Raw genomic sequence first — 12,763 nt, forward strand, 5'->3', positions numbered from 1 at the left:
TGCCCCTGTTTCAAGAGTATTGGGTGGCACACAGCTGGGGCTTTTTTTTTTTTCAATCTTTTGGACAGGAGAACAGTAAGTGAGATATTTGCTGGATTACTACGGACCGCGAATTTTGCATATCTTCTGTCGCCGCTGTTGTCTGCCAAGCTGGGTAGCGAGAAGTGGCTTGCTGCGCAGATGACAGGATCCGCCAAACCAGACAGAGCCCCTCGGACTCGACTGGACCAGACTGGAATCCGACTCTGACGCCGATGCTTACCTGCGTCAAGCGGGTTTGAGGAACGTATGCAGCATGAGCAAAAAAATGAGTGTCGGAGCCTTTCTCGCCAAGGTCTGAAGGTCAGGTCGACAGGCGCCTACCATCTCGTCATTTGATGTAGGACTCCTTTCTTTTAGAGGGCCTGCCTTCTTCTGCATGGCTGGCGAGTAAGCCGTGTGACATGCCCCCCCTGAACCAACAAGAGCGTCTCTGCCGCGTCTTGCTCGCCAATCATTCCCACCTTTGCTGGGCTCCCGCCATGGCCACCCCGGCCTCCCTTGCCATTGCGTCTTTTGCATCTCTCGAACAAGAAAGCCCTGTAAGGCAAAGGATCTTTGGATGTGTGCGGGGTGTCTGAGTCTGACAGCAGAAAGGGGGCTTTGTGAAGAAAGGTTTGCTATCTGGCCGACCGCCTGCCCGCCTGTCCTCTGTGTGTCCCAGTGCAGTGGGCTTGTCATCCCATCCCTTCACTCAGCCCGTGGCTTGGGGGTGTGTGGTGTTGAAAGCTGGGATCCAACTGGGAGGGAATGCATGGGATAGGATGAATTAGAGAGACACAGAGTCAACAACCATGTGCAGCCTGCCCAACCTACCTACCTAAGCTTGTATGTTTGATCGACTTATAAGGTTGGCCCTGCCTCCTTCTTCCCTGGAAATTCGGATGAGGTCTCATCTTGTATGTTATTCGCAGCTTTCGACCAAACTTAATTTCAGCTTTTAAGGAAACGAAACGTCCCTTTTTGCCGCTTCTGTTCTCTCAGTACAACAACTAAGAAGGAACGACCCGACTTGAGCCTCTACTGCTCTTTCCTCCATCTCAGCATTCCACCCTCCACCCTCTCTTTCAACTGGCAGGCAGCCTTGCTGTTTTGATCTTTCGCGTGCTGCCTAGAGGAATTTTCCTTCTTCCTCCCTCTTACTTCCACCACACGTGTCACTCACACATACACACACTCTCTCACACACCCTCACTTTCACACAATCTCACGATCGTTTCAAAATAAACCCATCACTTCCACCATTCGAATCAAAATCCAAGATGCGCTTCTCAGCTGTCCTCGCCTCAGCGGCCACCGCCTCTGCTGCTGTCATTGGCAGACAGACCAACTCATCCGCTGGAACTGCTGCCAAGCTCCTGGTCGGCAGTGCCAATCGCATCTCCATTGTCAGCTACGACGGCAAGGAGTTCAAGGTCGTCGACAACTACACTGACACCGGCGTTGCTAGCTGGATGGCTTTCAAGGAGCCTAACCTCATCTACGCTGTCGATGAGAACAGCGCCGACCTTCGTCTGTTCACCGTATGTAATTTTTTTAATTGGGCTCCTGCCATCTCATCTCCCAAGACCGTTGACAGGCTGACACACTCTACAGTATGACGCCGCCTCGGACAAGCTGCAGCTTGTCACCAACAGCACTGGCTCTACAGGTGTCGTCTCCCTTGCCTTCACTGCTGACCAGAAGCGCCTCGTCGGCGCGTCCTAGTAAGTCTAATTAGCATAACACATCCTTCACCACATTCATAAGCTGACCATCCGACAGCGGCCAGGGCTCCATCGACATCTGGGACATCTCTTCGGGCACCGATCTGAAGCTCCTCAAGCAGCTCAACTCTACTGATCCTGTCGGTCCCAACACGCAGCGCCAGGATCAGAACCGTGCCCACCAGGCCATTCTCGACCCCTCCGGTCGCTTCTTCGCCGTCAACGACCTCGGTAGCGACCGCGTCCTGATCATTGACTCTAAGGACGATGCCTTCGTCATCTCCAACAGCAACAGCGTCCCCGCCGGCTGCGGCCCCCGTCACGGCTCCTGGTACCCCACCAAGGCCGAGCAGGCAACCCACTACATGGTTCTCTGCGAGTTGACCAACCAGGTCGAGGTCTTCCAAGTCTCCTACAACGGCACCGGCGTCGGTTTCGCCCACACCCAGGAGCTGAGCACCTTTGGCGCCGCCTTCCCTCCCGCCAACGCTAGCACCGCTGCCGCGGGCGAGATCGCCATCTCCAGCGACGGCAAGAACGTCTACGTCTCCAACCGCGTCACGGGCAACGAGACCGACTCCATCGCCCACTTCAAGGTCAAGCAGACCGCCGCGGCCGGTGGTTCTCCCTGCAAGGCCACCGCCGGCGGCATCGAGCTCGAGTTCGCCGACTCCGTCTCCTCTGGAGGTACCAAGCCCCGCATGATGAGCCTGTCCAAGGACGAGAGCATCCTCTACGTCGGCAACCAGGATGGTCAGGACGGCATCGTCGCCTTCAACCGTGGCGAGGATGGCAAGCTCACCGCCGGTGCTACGCTTGCCAAGTCGGTCATTGGCACTGGTGAGGACTTCGGTCCCCAGTACGTCCAGCAGATCGCTTAAGCTCGCTGCGAGGTCTCGTCTGTCGCTTTTCTTGTCTTTAAAAGGGATTCGTTACTTCTTTCATTTGGGGGAAAAAAGGGCACGGCGTTGCATGGCGAGATGGGCCACAGGCGTTCGGGTAGCGGGCACATGGCATGGCTGGATCAGACATGACACCGCTTGCTTGCATTTACACTCTGTTCTTGCCTGTATAGATACCTTGGTCATTGGTCTTTAGAGTAGTTACCTCTGAATGTGAGGTTCTGAATCAGATTCACCAATCAATCTTTCGAAATCGTGTGCAGCATTGCTGTGACTCGTGATGTTTCCGCACCGTGATGGAAGAAGAAAAGATGAGGTGTTGTCAATGGAAGTTCAAGGTCGGGACCTTGATGGGTCGGCCCAGGGCTAACGGCCGGTACAGGTAGCGTAGCGCGTGTCCACTGTGAATTTAGCGAGGCGGATGCACTACGACGTTGGAGAGGCCGCTAATCGGCGAACAAACATCCGCTAACGGTTCTGGTTGAACCACTAAAGAGCCTCACCCCACCCCGTGCAAGCGAGCGAGCGCATGGGCAGGAGTCAACAACAGTCCTCGCCTGCCTGCTGCAACCTCTGCGCAACCATCAACTATAACACCCCGCCCCGTATACGACTCTCGCCAGCCTCTCTTCGCCCGTCTTTCCTGTCTCCCGATTGTGCGGGATGTTTCGAAGCAGGAATCAACTTTAACAACAGCGACCAAAACACGCACAATACCTCGCGCCACGCCGCGCCTCGCCCATTGCCGCCATGGCAGACAAGATCACCTCTAAGAACCTCTCCTACGACACCAAGATCCCACCGTTCCTGCGAGCCCTGCACGCGCAAGCAGCAGGCAACGCCGCTGACCCCGATCCAATTCTCTCGAAGCGGCGGAGGGCGGGCAAGAAGCGCTCCGAGAGCGAGGAGGCCGAGGACGCGCCGCTGGTGGTCGACGACGAAGGCAATGTTGTCGATGTGAGGGTGGACAAGGACGGAGGCGTCGACGAGATCCAGCTGAAGAAGGACGAGGCCGACAAGGAAGACGTCACCAAGGAGGAGAAGAGGGAGGCAGACAAGGTTGCTGGCATCGGGGCCAGCAAGAAGAGAAAGGCTGGCAAGGTCATTGGCGAGGGTGTTGACGATGCCAAGGAAGACGGCAAGACAGACGCGAAAGACGAGGCCAAGGATGAGGGGTCGAAAAAGAAGGCCGGCAAGAAGAAGGGCAAAAAGATCAAGTTGAGCTTTGACGAGCCCGAGTGAACGTCTTCGTCTACACCACAAACAAGCATCATTACAGCCCGCAGGGCAGAGTTGACCGTTGAAGCTGTCACAGCTGCTTGCGTCTACAAAGTATGAAGCGGAAAGCCGTCCGAGCGGGGTACGCGGGAGCGGACGGAGGACATCACGTCGGGAGAAAAAGGTTCTATACAGCCACAACTAAGGTAATCTACACATCTGCCGTGCTCACTCCAGAGCAACCCGATGCCGCCTCGCCCCCGATCCCCTTGCTACTACAGGCTCGCCATCAAGATGGTGCATTTATTGGTATCGGTACTCGGGCTTGACGAAGTCGGCAAAGGTCTTGGGCTCCTCGTAGCCGTGGTGGTGGTCGTGGCCGTGGTGGTGGGCGTCCTCGGTAGGGCCGACGTACTCCATCTTGTAGACGGAGCCGCACTCGGGGCAGCGCTCGATGGGGCGGTCGCGGGAGATCTGTCGAGGTGTCAGCACAAAGCGCCCCGAACGGAACCGGCCATGACGCAGCGGGAGGGCGACGTACGGTCAGCCAGAGGGTGACGTGAGAGTCGGCGGGGGCACCGGTGCAGCCGAGGTACTGCTCGTCACCGGCAGAGCGGACGGGGATGGGGTTCTCCATGGTTCCTGGGGTTGCATTAGACTTTGGTGTTCGATACCGAGGGGTTGATGGGTCGCATACCCTTGCGGGAGGCATCGAGGGGGCGCATGTCGAAGACGTCGACGCCCTCCATCTTTCCGAGAATCTCGAGACGCTCGAGACCGGTGGACTGCTCGAGATCGGTGGGGATGTCGCCGGGCTTGGCACCGGGACCGAGCAGGTCGTCCTCGGTCTTGACCTCTGTACCATAGCAATTGACGTTAGTTTCCTTGCTTCTCTCGAAATAGTTTGCTCGTAAATTCGTTTGCATGGCCGTCCATCGTTCGACGCGGTTCGGGAGGTGTCGTTGGTTTTTTAGGTGGGCTGCCTGGAGCGATGGCAGCATTCCGGGACACCGCGCCGGCCGAGGATAGGTCCAATTCACGAAATTTCGAGTCAATTGACGGAGACCTTACCGGAGAGGGTCTTGTAGTTCTTGGCGGGGGTAGAGCTGGAGCTGGGGGCAGCATCGCCTGTGTGATCGCGCGGGTCAGCGAAGTGTATGGGTGATATCGGGATGGCGGGCTCGCGTGTATTTTTTTCGGGATTTGGGGGAGGGACGCAAGAGTCAGGCAGGAATCAATTGAGGGATCGTACGGCGGATCATGGAGGTCGCGAAAGTGCGTCTGGCGAGGGGAGCGACGGCAGCCCGGCGGGCGACGGCGATGGCGGAGCGTTGCAAGAACATGGCGGCGGCAATTGGGTGGGTTGGAGAGGAGAGGTTCGTGACGTCGGGTTTGGGTGAAGAGAGAGGGATTTGTCGATGGCCTGATTTGATGGCTTGATGTTGCGGCTGTCGGGTAAGCTACGGGAATCCACTCCAGAGAGCACTGGCCAAGAGGTGCCTACCGTAACTGGAACATTAAGCGATTCCACGTCACGTGATGTCGAGACGACCAAATGAGAGCGGTGACATTACCGAGCTTATGAGAAGGAAGCGTGAGAGTGGCATGATTTGTGAGATAAACGTACAACGACAGTGGACGGCTATATGTCTATGAGTGCCAGCTATTCGTACCATGAATAATCTCAATACGGTAAACTGAGGTCTTTGAGCAAGTGAGCAAAAGCCAACCCAGACTGTTTCCAATCGTCCTTGATTCCCGTCCTCCGTAGCAAGCCAAATCCGTCCTCCTCATCGCTCAGTAGTACGTTACCATAGCCTCACGCTCAGTGCAAGGGAGCCACGGGAAGATGAACCCATGCGAAACTTTTTTACCCGTTCGCGGGAAGGGACTGGGGCCAACATCCATTCTCGGATGCTCTGCTAAGAACTGCACCTCCTCATCCCTGGGAAGAAGTCCTTTCTCCTCCTCCGTAACGCCCGACAAGCTCATATCTTCGTCTTCTCTGCTGTCATTGGACATGACAGACTCTCGGTTTCCAGTATGATGCTCCTCTTCAGCCAGATCCCGTGAATGGCCGTCGCTGTTCAAGTTGTCAAGCGACATATGCTGTGAGCCACTCGTACCAATGTGTAGCCACTGATTCTGCATTTCCTCGCCTCCTGTCATTGCCTCCATAATCACGTCCTGCGCTGCTTCGAGATGCTTCTCGACATCGGTAGGCCGACTCATTCTGACGAGACCTGTTCTCGTCTGACCTTGTCGGTGAGAAGTTCTCTCAGATGCTTCGGATGTGCTTGAGGTCTTCGCGGTCGTGGAAACTGCTGCCCTCGTCGAGGAAGAAGCCACTGCAGAATTTTCGGTAAAGTCCAACGTTTCGACAGAAGATCTGGGGCGCAAAGGGATTATGAACTCGAGTCGTCGCATCTTCTTGGGAGGAGTGAAGTCGTCCACGACGATCACTTCGTCTTCGGGTGTGCGTTGACGAATAGTTGTCGAAGACTTTCGTCTTTTGCGTCGGCCTTGCTCCGGGGCAGTTGTCTGAACCCGCTTCTTGGTCGGAGTCCGGCGCGAACGAGGCGACGGCGTGTCTGGGGTTTGCGGTGCATATGTTTCTGATGCAGACGTCAGCCGAGGCCCACGAAGCCCTGAGGGGGTTGCGGTTGATGGCTCAGAAGTGGTTCCAGCTCCATGTTGTTCCTCTGTCGAAGTCGATAGCAGTACATGAGATGTTCTGGACAGCGGTTGGCCCCCAATTCTGTCCAGCTTACGGCCATAAAAGTTGTAGTCGTTGGTATGCTGAGCGCCGCGGATAATGGCTTGTCGCATAACCGGATCGAGAGAGTGATGGCCCTCTTCAACGATAGACCTGCAGAAAGATTTGGCACCGGTATGCGGTCCCCGTTCGAAGATGACACTCATACGCCAAAGGAGGAAGTAGAGCGGCTCCATAGCCAGCTCGCCTCGGACATGCAAAGCTTGGAGACGATTGAGGACGTTGCAGACTTGGTACAGGTTGTGCGACTGGCAAATACCCTCAGCGGGCATGTGCTCCTTAGCCATCATCTGGTTTGGATGCATCGTCTTTCCAGGGCAAAACCATCTTTTGACCACTCTCAGCTCATTGGCCAGTCGATAGTACCTCCTGTCACGCTTGTCGAAGTCCTCCTTTTCCTCGTCTGTGAGAGGGCCATGCAGCATTCTCTCGTGCCTCTCATCAGTGTCGTCTTCGTATTGGCGCTGGAGGCGATCTGCGTCCATGGCGTCGACGAATTTTGTCCAGGTAGGCACCCAGTACGGACCGTCTTCGGTGATGGGTGTGGATGGGACACCCCGAAGCATAGCCGGCCTGACGAAAGTCTTGCCGTCGTCGCTTGTGACGAAGACTTGTTCCCACGGAGTGCTTGTGATCTCGAGTAGTGCCGCTGCCTCTTCGTCGTCCTTGGGATCAGGGGCGTCGGTGGACTCGACAGGGGCAATCGCGGCGAGCTTGGCCTTCTTCTTCTCCAGCCTGTCTCTGAGGGCAGCCAATGTGTCGATCTTTTCATCGAACTTGTCGCAAAGCTGCTGGATTTTGACTCGGATTTGAGTGATAGCGTCGTCGAAGCGCTTCGTGGAGCCTGAGTGGCTGACCCTGTCCCGTTTCAAGCCATCGATCTCAGCGTCCTTGTAGGCGATTTCTGTCTCGATGAGGTCGGCAGCAGCCTGAGTCTCCGTCAAAGTCTCCTCCAGCTCTGCGATAGAGGAGATCAGGCGCGACTTCTGGATGAGCGGGGTAGGACGAGAGGGTGAGATTGTCGGCATGTTGGAGTGGGAGGCGGCCTCGAGAGCCGGGTGTCGAAGACTTGAAGAATGAGAAACAAAACAAACGAGAAAAAAAAGGGCTTATTCGATGTTGGATAAGTTTGAAATTTTTGTGACTGCAGATGGAGCTTCGAGGTTACCGATGAGTAAGTAGCGCGGTATAGGAGAGGACGCGAGGTGGTATGGCGGTAACAATGATGTGGGTGGTTGCTGAGAAAAGACTCTGGCTGTAAAACGCGGTGGTGAGCTTTTTGTTGTCGACGGGGAGGGTAGGTAGCAGAAAGGCAGTTTAGGAAGGCGCAAGTCGTCAGACCTTTTCAATTGACAGTCACTTCAGTGTTGAAGCAAAGAGGGGAAAGAACGGCAAAGACGGAAAAAGAAGCAACGACTTCAGTTTACAAGGTAGAGCATGGAAACTGCAGGTGCGAAAACCCGCCAAAGGAATGTTTGTGTCATCTACAAGCAAAACTCATCTACAACCAAATTGCCTCGTCCATCTATCAACCTCCAGAGAATCTGTCTAACGTAAGTACCTAAAATGTATACAAAACCTGACAACGGCTGGGGCTAGCGTGTCCCCATTCCTTGCCCGGTCGTCGGTGGTTCATCATGTCATCATAACTTTTCCTTTTCGACCTTTCGCTCTCTAATGATGCCGTCTTGATATCCCGTAGCCACATGAACACCAGAAGGACTCCACATCTTACACACGAGCGCCCCTCGCCCCTGACCCGCACGAGGGAACGAAACCTCCTGAATCCACCACCCGTCCTCCGCCCCTGAAGGATCCTTCATCACAGCCTCATCAACGTTGACGTGAACAACGAAGGCGTACGTCAGGCTTGCTGCTGTTCCCAGACTCCATCCGAGGCCGATGTGGTTGCCCACCATCAGAAGGCCGTTGCGATCTGACTCAAAAGCATGCACGAGAACATGCTGGTTTGGGTCGTCAGCTGGGAGGGGCCCTCTCAGCCGGTAGAAGAGCAGTTCCCTCCGTTCTGTTACCGGCTTTCCTTCGTTCCAACCAGTCAAGTCGACCTTGTGCATATCCACAATGGGGAAATGACCCGAGGCGTCGGGAAACATGGCTTTGATCTCTTCCACGTCCACTGCAGGCGCCTTGGGCCAGTCCCCGGGTGCTTTTGCTTTGAGAATTTCGGCAAATCTTTGCTGTGGCGGAACTTCTTGGGAGCTCACCCGGCCCTCTTCTGGTCGTTTGAAAGTGCATATGCAGCTAAAGCAGACATCGCCGAGCTCGCTTTCTAAGTCTTCGAGGTTGAAGTCATCGGCCTGGAGTCGTTTGCTTGGTTCCTTCGGCTGACGCACTATTACCAGGCGAGAGCAGAACGTCCGACTGGTAGACAAACTGGAAACCTCGTACACGAAAGGCCGGTTGGCCCTTGCCGCCGCTGAGAAGCAGCCTTGTATACTCTGAGAGACGAGTTAGTGACCGAGGCCATCACCTGGTAATTCAACTGGATATCTCACATGAAGTCCAAAACCCCCTGAGTGAGTACCCGTCCCTGCCGGCTCCTCCTCTTCCAACGCTCGACACGCAGCTAGTGGGGCTTGTGTGTACACATGTCCTCCGTAGGCAGCTCGAGGATCTGCTTTGGATCCGCGCCCCTTGCCGCCAACGAGCTCCGATCCAGGGACCCAGGCTGGCCAAAGGCTCATGTATCGCTTGACTTTACTGTCGGGAGTTGGCGGCGGTAGAGGGGCAAGTGCCATAACATTATGGAACCAAAGCTTCTCGGACATTGTGAGTGAGGGAGAAAATGAACAGTGCGACGGCAGAGTGAATGGCGTTGAATGGCTGAATGGAAAATCAATTCATCAAAATAAAGCACGAACCCGAGGATCTTTCTACACGCTTATGAGACGAGTTCTGGCAGGTAAAGTTGACAGCTATGAAAGCTTTGGGATTTGCGAATTAAGCTTCCAGGGGCACTGTTTTTGGCCCAACAGAGTCTCTGTTTTTGAGACATCGGTCGTCCAGTGGAAAATGAACCTCGGGACGAAGTGGCCTGTGGCGGGGCCGTGGCCGTGCGTACCGGAGCTGCTCCCCCAAACTCTCGGTGCGGAGCCGAGGTAGCCATGTGAGGGGAAGCTCCTCGCTCACGCTGGATCATTCTGCTCCTTGTTGGAGTGGAGGAGGCAAAGAGGATGATCTCCAGGGAGAGCCGTGGTTGTTTGTGGGGCACCCGGACTCGCTCCGTGAGAAGCCCATAATTATCGGCCCTGGGTCAATTGAGCTTCATGATGGCCGGCTTCCGTGTTGCTCCGGGTGCATCGGGGTGTTCACGGTGGTGGCAACAGATGGATAGAGGGACCTCTGAACGGAAAACACGCCAAGTTGGCTGATGTAAGACGGCGATGCTGATGAGTGATCACCATTGCCCGGAGATACGGTATCATTTAAGGCATTCGACGCTCTGACAGTACTTGGACACCCATGTCGCGACTCTTCTCAAGAGGCCAAAGCCGCTGCTACCCTTAATTGCGGACACATTGCCCACCAGTTTGCCTCGATCTGACAGGACTCTTCTCTTCACGGACCCAAAAAACAAACACGACCTCAGACGAACTTTTGGTCGGTTGTCACCTTACACTTGTGGCCTGGCGTGTGTGGCCTCGGCCAAGAGCCCACTGTCAGCGCTTTTGACAACTGATGGAAGACACAGCAGACCAGTGGGTCTTGGCTTAATTGTCTAGCTGTGCCAGGCAGTTGATGAGTGTCTTGAACCCATCTCTGCTGTATTTGACAAGCTTTACTGGGCCCAATATGCAGGAGTTGCAGCATGCGGGCGTTCCGGACTTCTGGATGACTTTCTTGGGTTAGGAAGGCTTGGTATGTTTTACCAACTGACAGAAGAGCGCTGGAAAAGACGCCGAGAACTTGTCAATGTCGACTCCTCCTTGGCAATTCGGTCAGTAGGTACCTGCTCACTGATGCACCGCACAGCCCGCCCGGCTGCCACCGACGGACGAACCCAATTCATACAAGTTACAACCACATCGAGAAAGTCATTCGTCCCCGACATTATTGGTCCAAAACCCGCTCTTCTCGCCCCGAAATCACCCCCTAGTGAGAATTCTCCTAGACGGCGCGTGACCCTCCTATGTCGTGGCTAGCGGCTCATTGTCCAACAGCCCAAACCAGACCACAGCAGCCATCCGTACGGAAAACGCACTGCTCGGTGGGCAAACGAGCACCGCGCGATGCTCTTCCGGGCTCCCCGCGTCCAACGCCCTCGCCTCGCCCTGCCCCCCTTCTCAGCTCAGAGTAGGTATGCCATCAAGCAAAGGGTGCTGCTGATGAGCGGTGTCGGAATGATTTCTGTTGGACGGGCACACTGCATCATGCACCCCGTAGTGATGGGCCAGGCGCATGAACACGATGGCAGGACAAGGCCTGGGGAGACGGCTTTCCCCCGCAAACTGAGCGAGCAAATGAGAGACATGTTCGGTGTGAGATCAGCTTCTGCCGTCGCCTTCTGAGCACTTGGTGCTTCTTTTTGTGTTGCTACATCTCGACTGCTCTGGCTTGGCTCCTTCGGTATTCGAGATGGATGCCAGTCAAACTGCTAGCGAGGAGGCGAAGAGGCAGATCGTTGCAGTTTGTCCCATTGCTGACAGCCTGCTCTACCGGGGCGTGGCCTCGCTGATCAGTCGTCGGAATCGAACCCTTTAAAGGATGGCCGACTGCGGACTTCCTAACCGGGATGCTATTTGAAACAAGATGCAGGACCAAGTGAGGCCCTCCATATTTGAAAGCGTGGCTGTTTGTTTGGATGAGCGCAATTGGAAAACCTCAGAGCTGCGGGTGACTCAAGCCACAGGCGGAAAAAGAAACATTGCTTGATGCCCAAAAGCCGCCAAAAATTCCAGAAAAAACATGACTTTTGTACACTGGGGTTTGTAGAAATATAATGGGAAAAATCGAGGTGATCAGGAATGCAGAGTCCTCTTCCTGGCTTCTCAGCTCTTCGGATAGTGGCGAGAGCCACTCCCGGGTACACTGATAAAGACATTGGCCTTTGAACCTGCGTAACATTTCTATCCCCTACAAGCTATCAGCACCCCTGCTTTCGCAAACGCGCTCCCGCCGAGAGCCTCCGATTTGTTTCTCGGAGGTGTCAGCGTCAGCACCTGGCCTTCTACCTAGAAGACAATGTGTGGCGTGCATCGTCGTGTCACATCGACTTCGGAGAGGGTAGTCTCTAGTCTGGGGTGCAGGAAATCATGTCTCTTCCTCCCTGGCGGGCGCTTCTCTCATCACTTCCCCATCAATGTTATCGATGGGTCACTTATTTACGATGAACAAAGACCGACTGAAGCTTCACCTGATGTCAAGCCATTATGAACCACTGTCTACTTCCACGCGAAACCATGAACAAGGCGGCAAGAGATGAGATATATATTTGCCTTCCTCTTGGGAATGCTACACAACATGCTTACCTGAATTCCTGGGCTTTCAACTTGCGTACAGCTCAAGAATGTCCCAAGCCTGAAGGCTGAAAAAAAAAGCCCCAATTTCCTGCCCATGTCACATTGTCTGCCCCTCTCAACCCCAGACCGGGGTGGTGGTGCATGACCAGGGGGGGACCGCCGCATCCCGACCATCCCATTCGTTCCAAGCTGGTCTTTTCCCCAGGTCTTTGCCATTCCTGCCTCCCGCGACCCCTGCCCTGCTTCATCTTCCTCCACACATCAGTCAACATCGACCTTTCGCTCCGCCTAGTCTGGTCTGCGTGGTACGGCGAAGTAGCACCACACAGCTAGGAAAGAGGAGGTGTGAGAGGGGAACAGAGTCTGAACACGATACGCTGGTCAGGTTACCAATGAGCGGTTCCGCCCCGTTGGTCCATGCTGATCTCCCTCCTGTGTCTCTCTTTCTCCGCCTCTCCACACTTTCTGTGCCTCTGCGGCGGTAGTAAGAGGAATCCGGCAAAATAAGTAGGAGACTGGGTCTCGTGCTTGTCTTGCAGTCGCGGCCCCGAGTTAGCCTTTTCGCCTCTCCCGTCCTCCCCACTTCAGCCCGCACGCCCGTCACTTGACATAAGGGTCCTTTCTATCCGGCCAAGAGAGACT

The 12,763-nt window shown here is 55.1% G+C and overlaps 5 protein-coding genes across 5 annotated transcripts; 2 read left to right on the forward strand and 3 right to left on the reverse strand.

The window, feature by feature from the left end:
- Window positions 1-1,301: 1,301 nt before the first annotated feature.
- CGCS363_v001973 (putative 6-phosphogluconolactonase) lies at window positions 1,302-2,626 on the forward strand (the record flags this gene model as incomplete). The annotated part of the gene is made up of 3 exons (XM_036633822.1): window positions 1,302-1,562; window positions 1,636-1,745; window positions 1,804-2,626. The coding sequence occupies 3 exons, from the start codon at window positions 1,302-1,304 to the stop codon at window positions 2,624-2,626; spliced, it is 1,194 nt and encodes a 397-aa protein (XP_036501751.1).
- A 771-nt stretch (window positions 2,627-3,397) lies between these two features.
- CGCS363_v001974 (uncharacterized protein) lies at window positions 3,398-3,889 on the forward strand (the record flags this gene model as incomplete). The annotated part of the gene is made up of 1 exon (XM_036633823.1): window positions 3,398-3,889. One exon carries the CDS (start codon window positions 3,398-3,400, stop codon window positions 3,887-3,889), a length of 492 nt encoding a protein of 163 aa, XP_036501754.1.
- A 279-nt stretch (window positions 3,890-4,168) lies between these two features.
- Window positions 4,169-5,208, reverse strand: CGCS363_v001975 (Cytochrome c oxidase subunit 4; the record flags this gene model as incomplete). Its single annotated transcript, XM_036633824.1, has 5 exons — window positions 4,169-4,339; window positions 4,407-4,507; window positions 4,563-4,721; window positions 4,937-4,993; window positions 5,118-5,208. 5 exons carry the CDS (start codon window positions 5,206-5,208, stop codon window positions 4,169-4,171), a joined length of 579 nt encoding a protein of 192 aa, XP_036501753.1.
- A 454-nt stretch (window positions 5,209-5,662) lies between these two features.
- On the reverse strand, window positions 5,663-7,669 carry CGCS363_v001976 (uncharacterized protein; the record flags this gene model as incomplete). The annotated part of the gene is made up of 1 exon (XM_036633825.1): window positions 5,663-7,669. One exon carries the CDS (start codon window positions 7,667-7,669, stop codon window positions 5,663-5,665), a length of 2,007 nt encoding a protein of 668 aa, XP_036501756.1.
- Window positions 7,670-8,284: 615 nt separating this feature from the next.
- Acot8-1 (Acyl-coenzyme A thioesterase 8) lies at window positions 8,285-9,430 on the reverse strand (the record flags this gene model as incomplete). Its single annotated transcript, XM_036633826.1, has 2 exons — window positions 8,285-9,100; window positions 9,158-9,430. The coding sequence occupies 2 exons, from the start codon at window positions 9,428-9,430 to the stop codon at window positions 8,285-8,287; spliced, it is 1,089 nt and encodes a 362-aa protein (XP_036501755.1).
- Window positions 9,431-12,763: the final 3,333 nt, after the last annotated feature.

The sequence above is a fragment of the Colletotrichum siamense genome (genome assembly GCF_013390195.1).
Source record: "Colletotrichum siamense strain Cg363 chromosome Unknown KSG_Cg363_contig01, whole genome shotgun sequence".
NCBI classification, from domain to species: Eukaryota; Fungi; Ascomycota; class Sordariomycetes; order Glomerellales; family Glomerellaceae; genus Colletotrichum; species Colletotrichum siamense.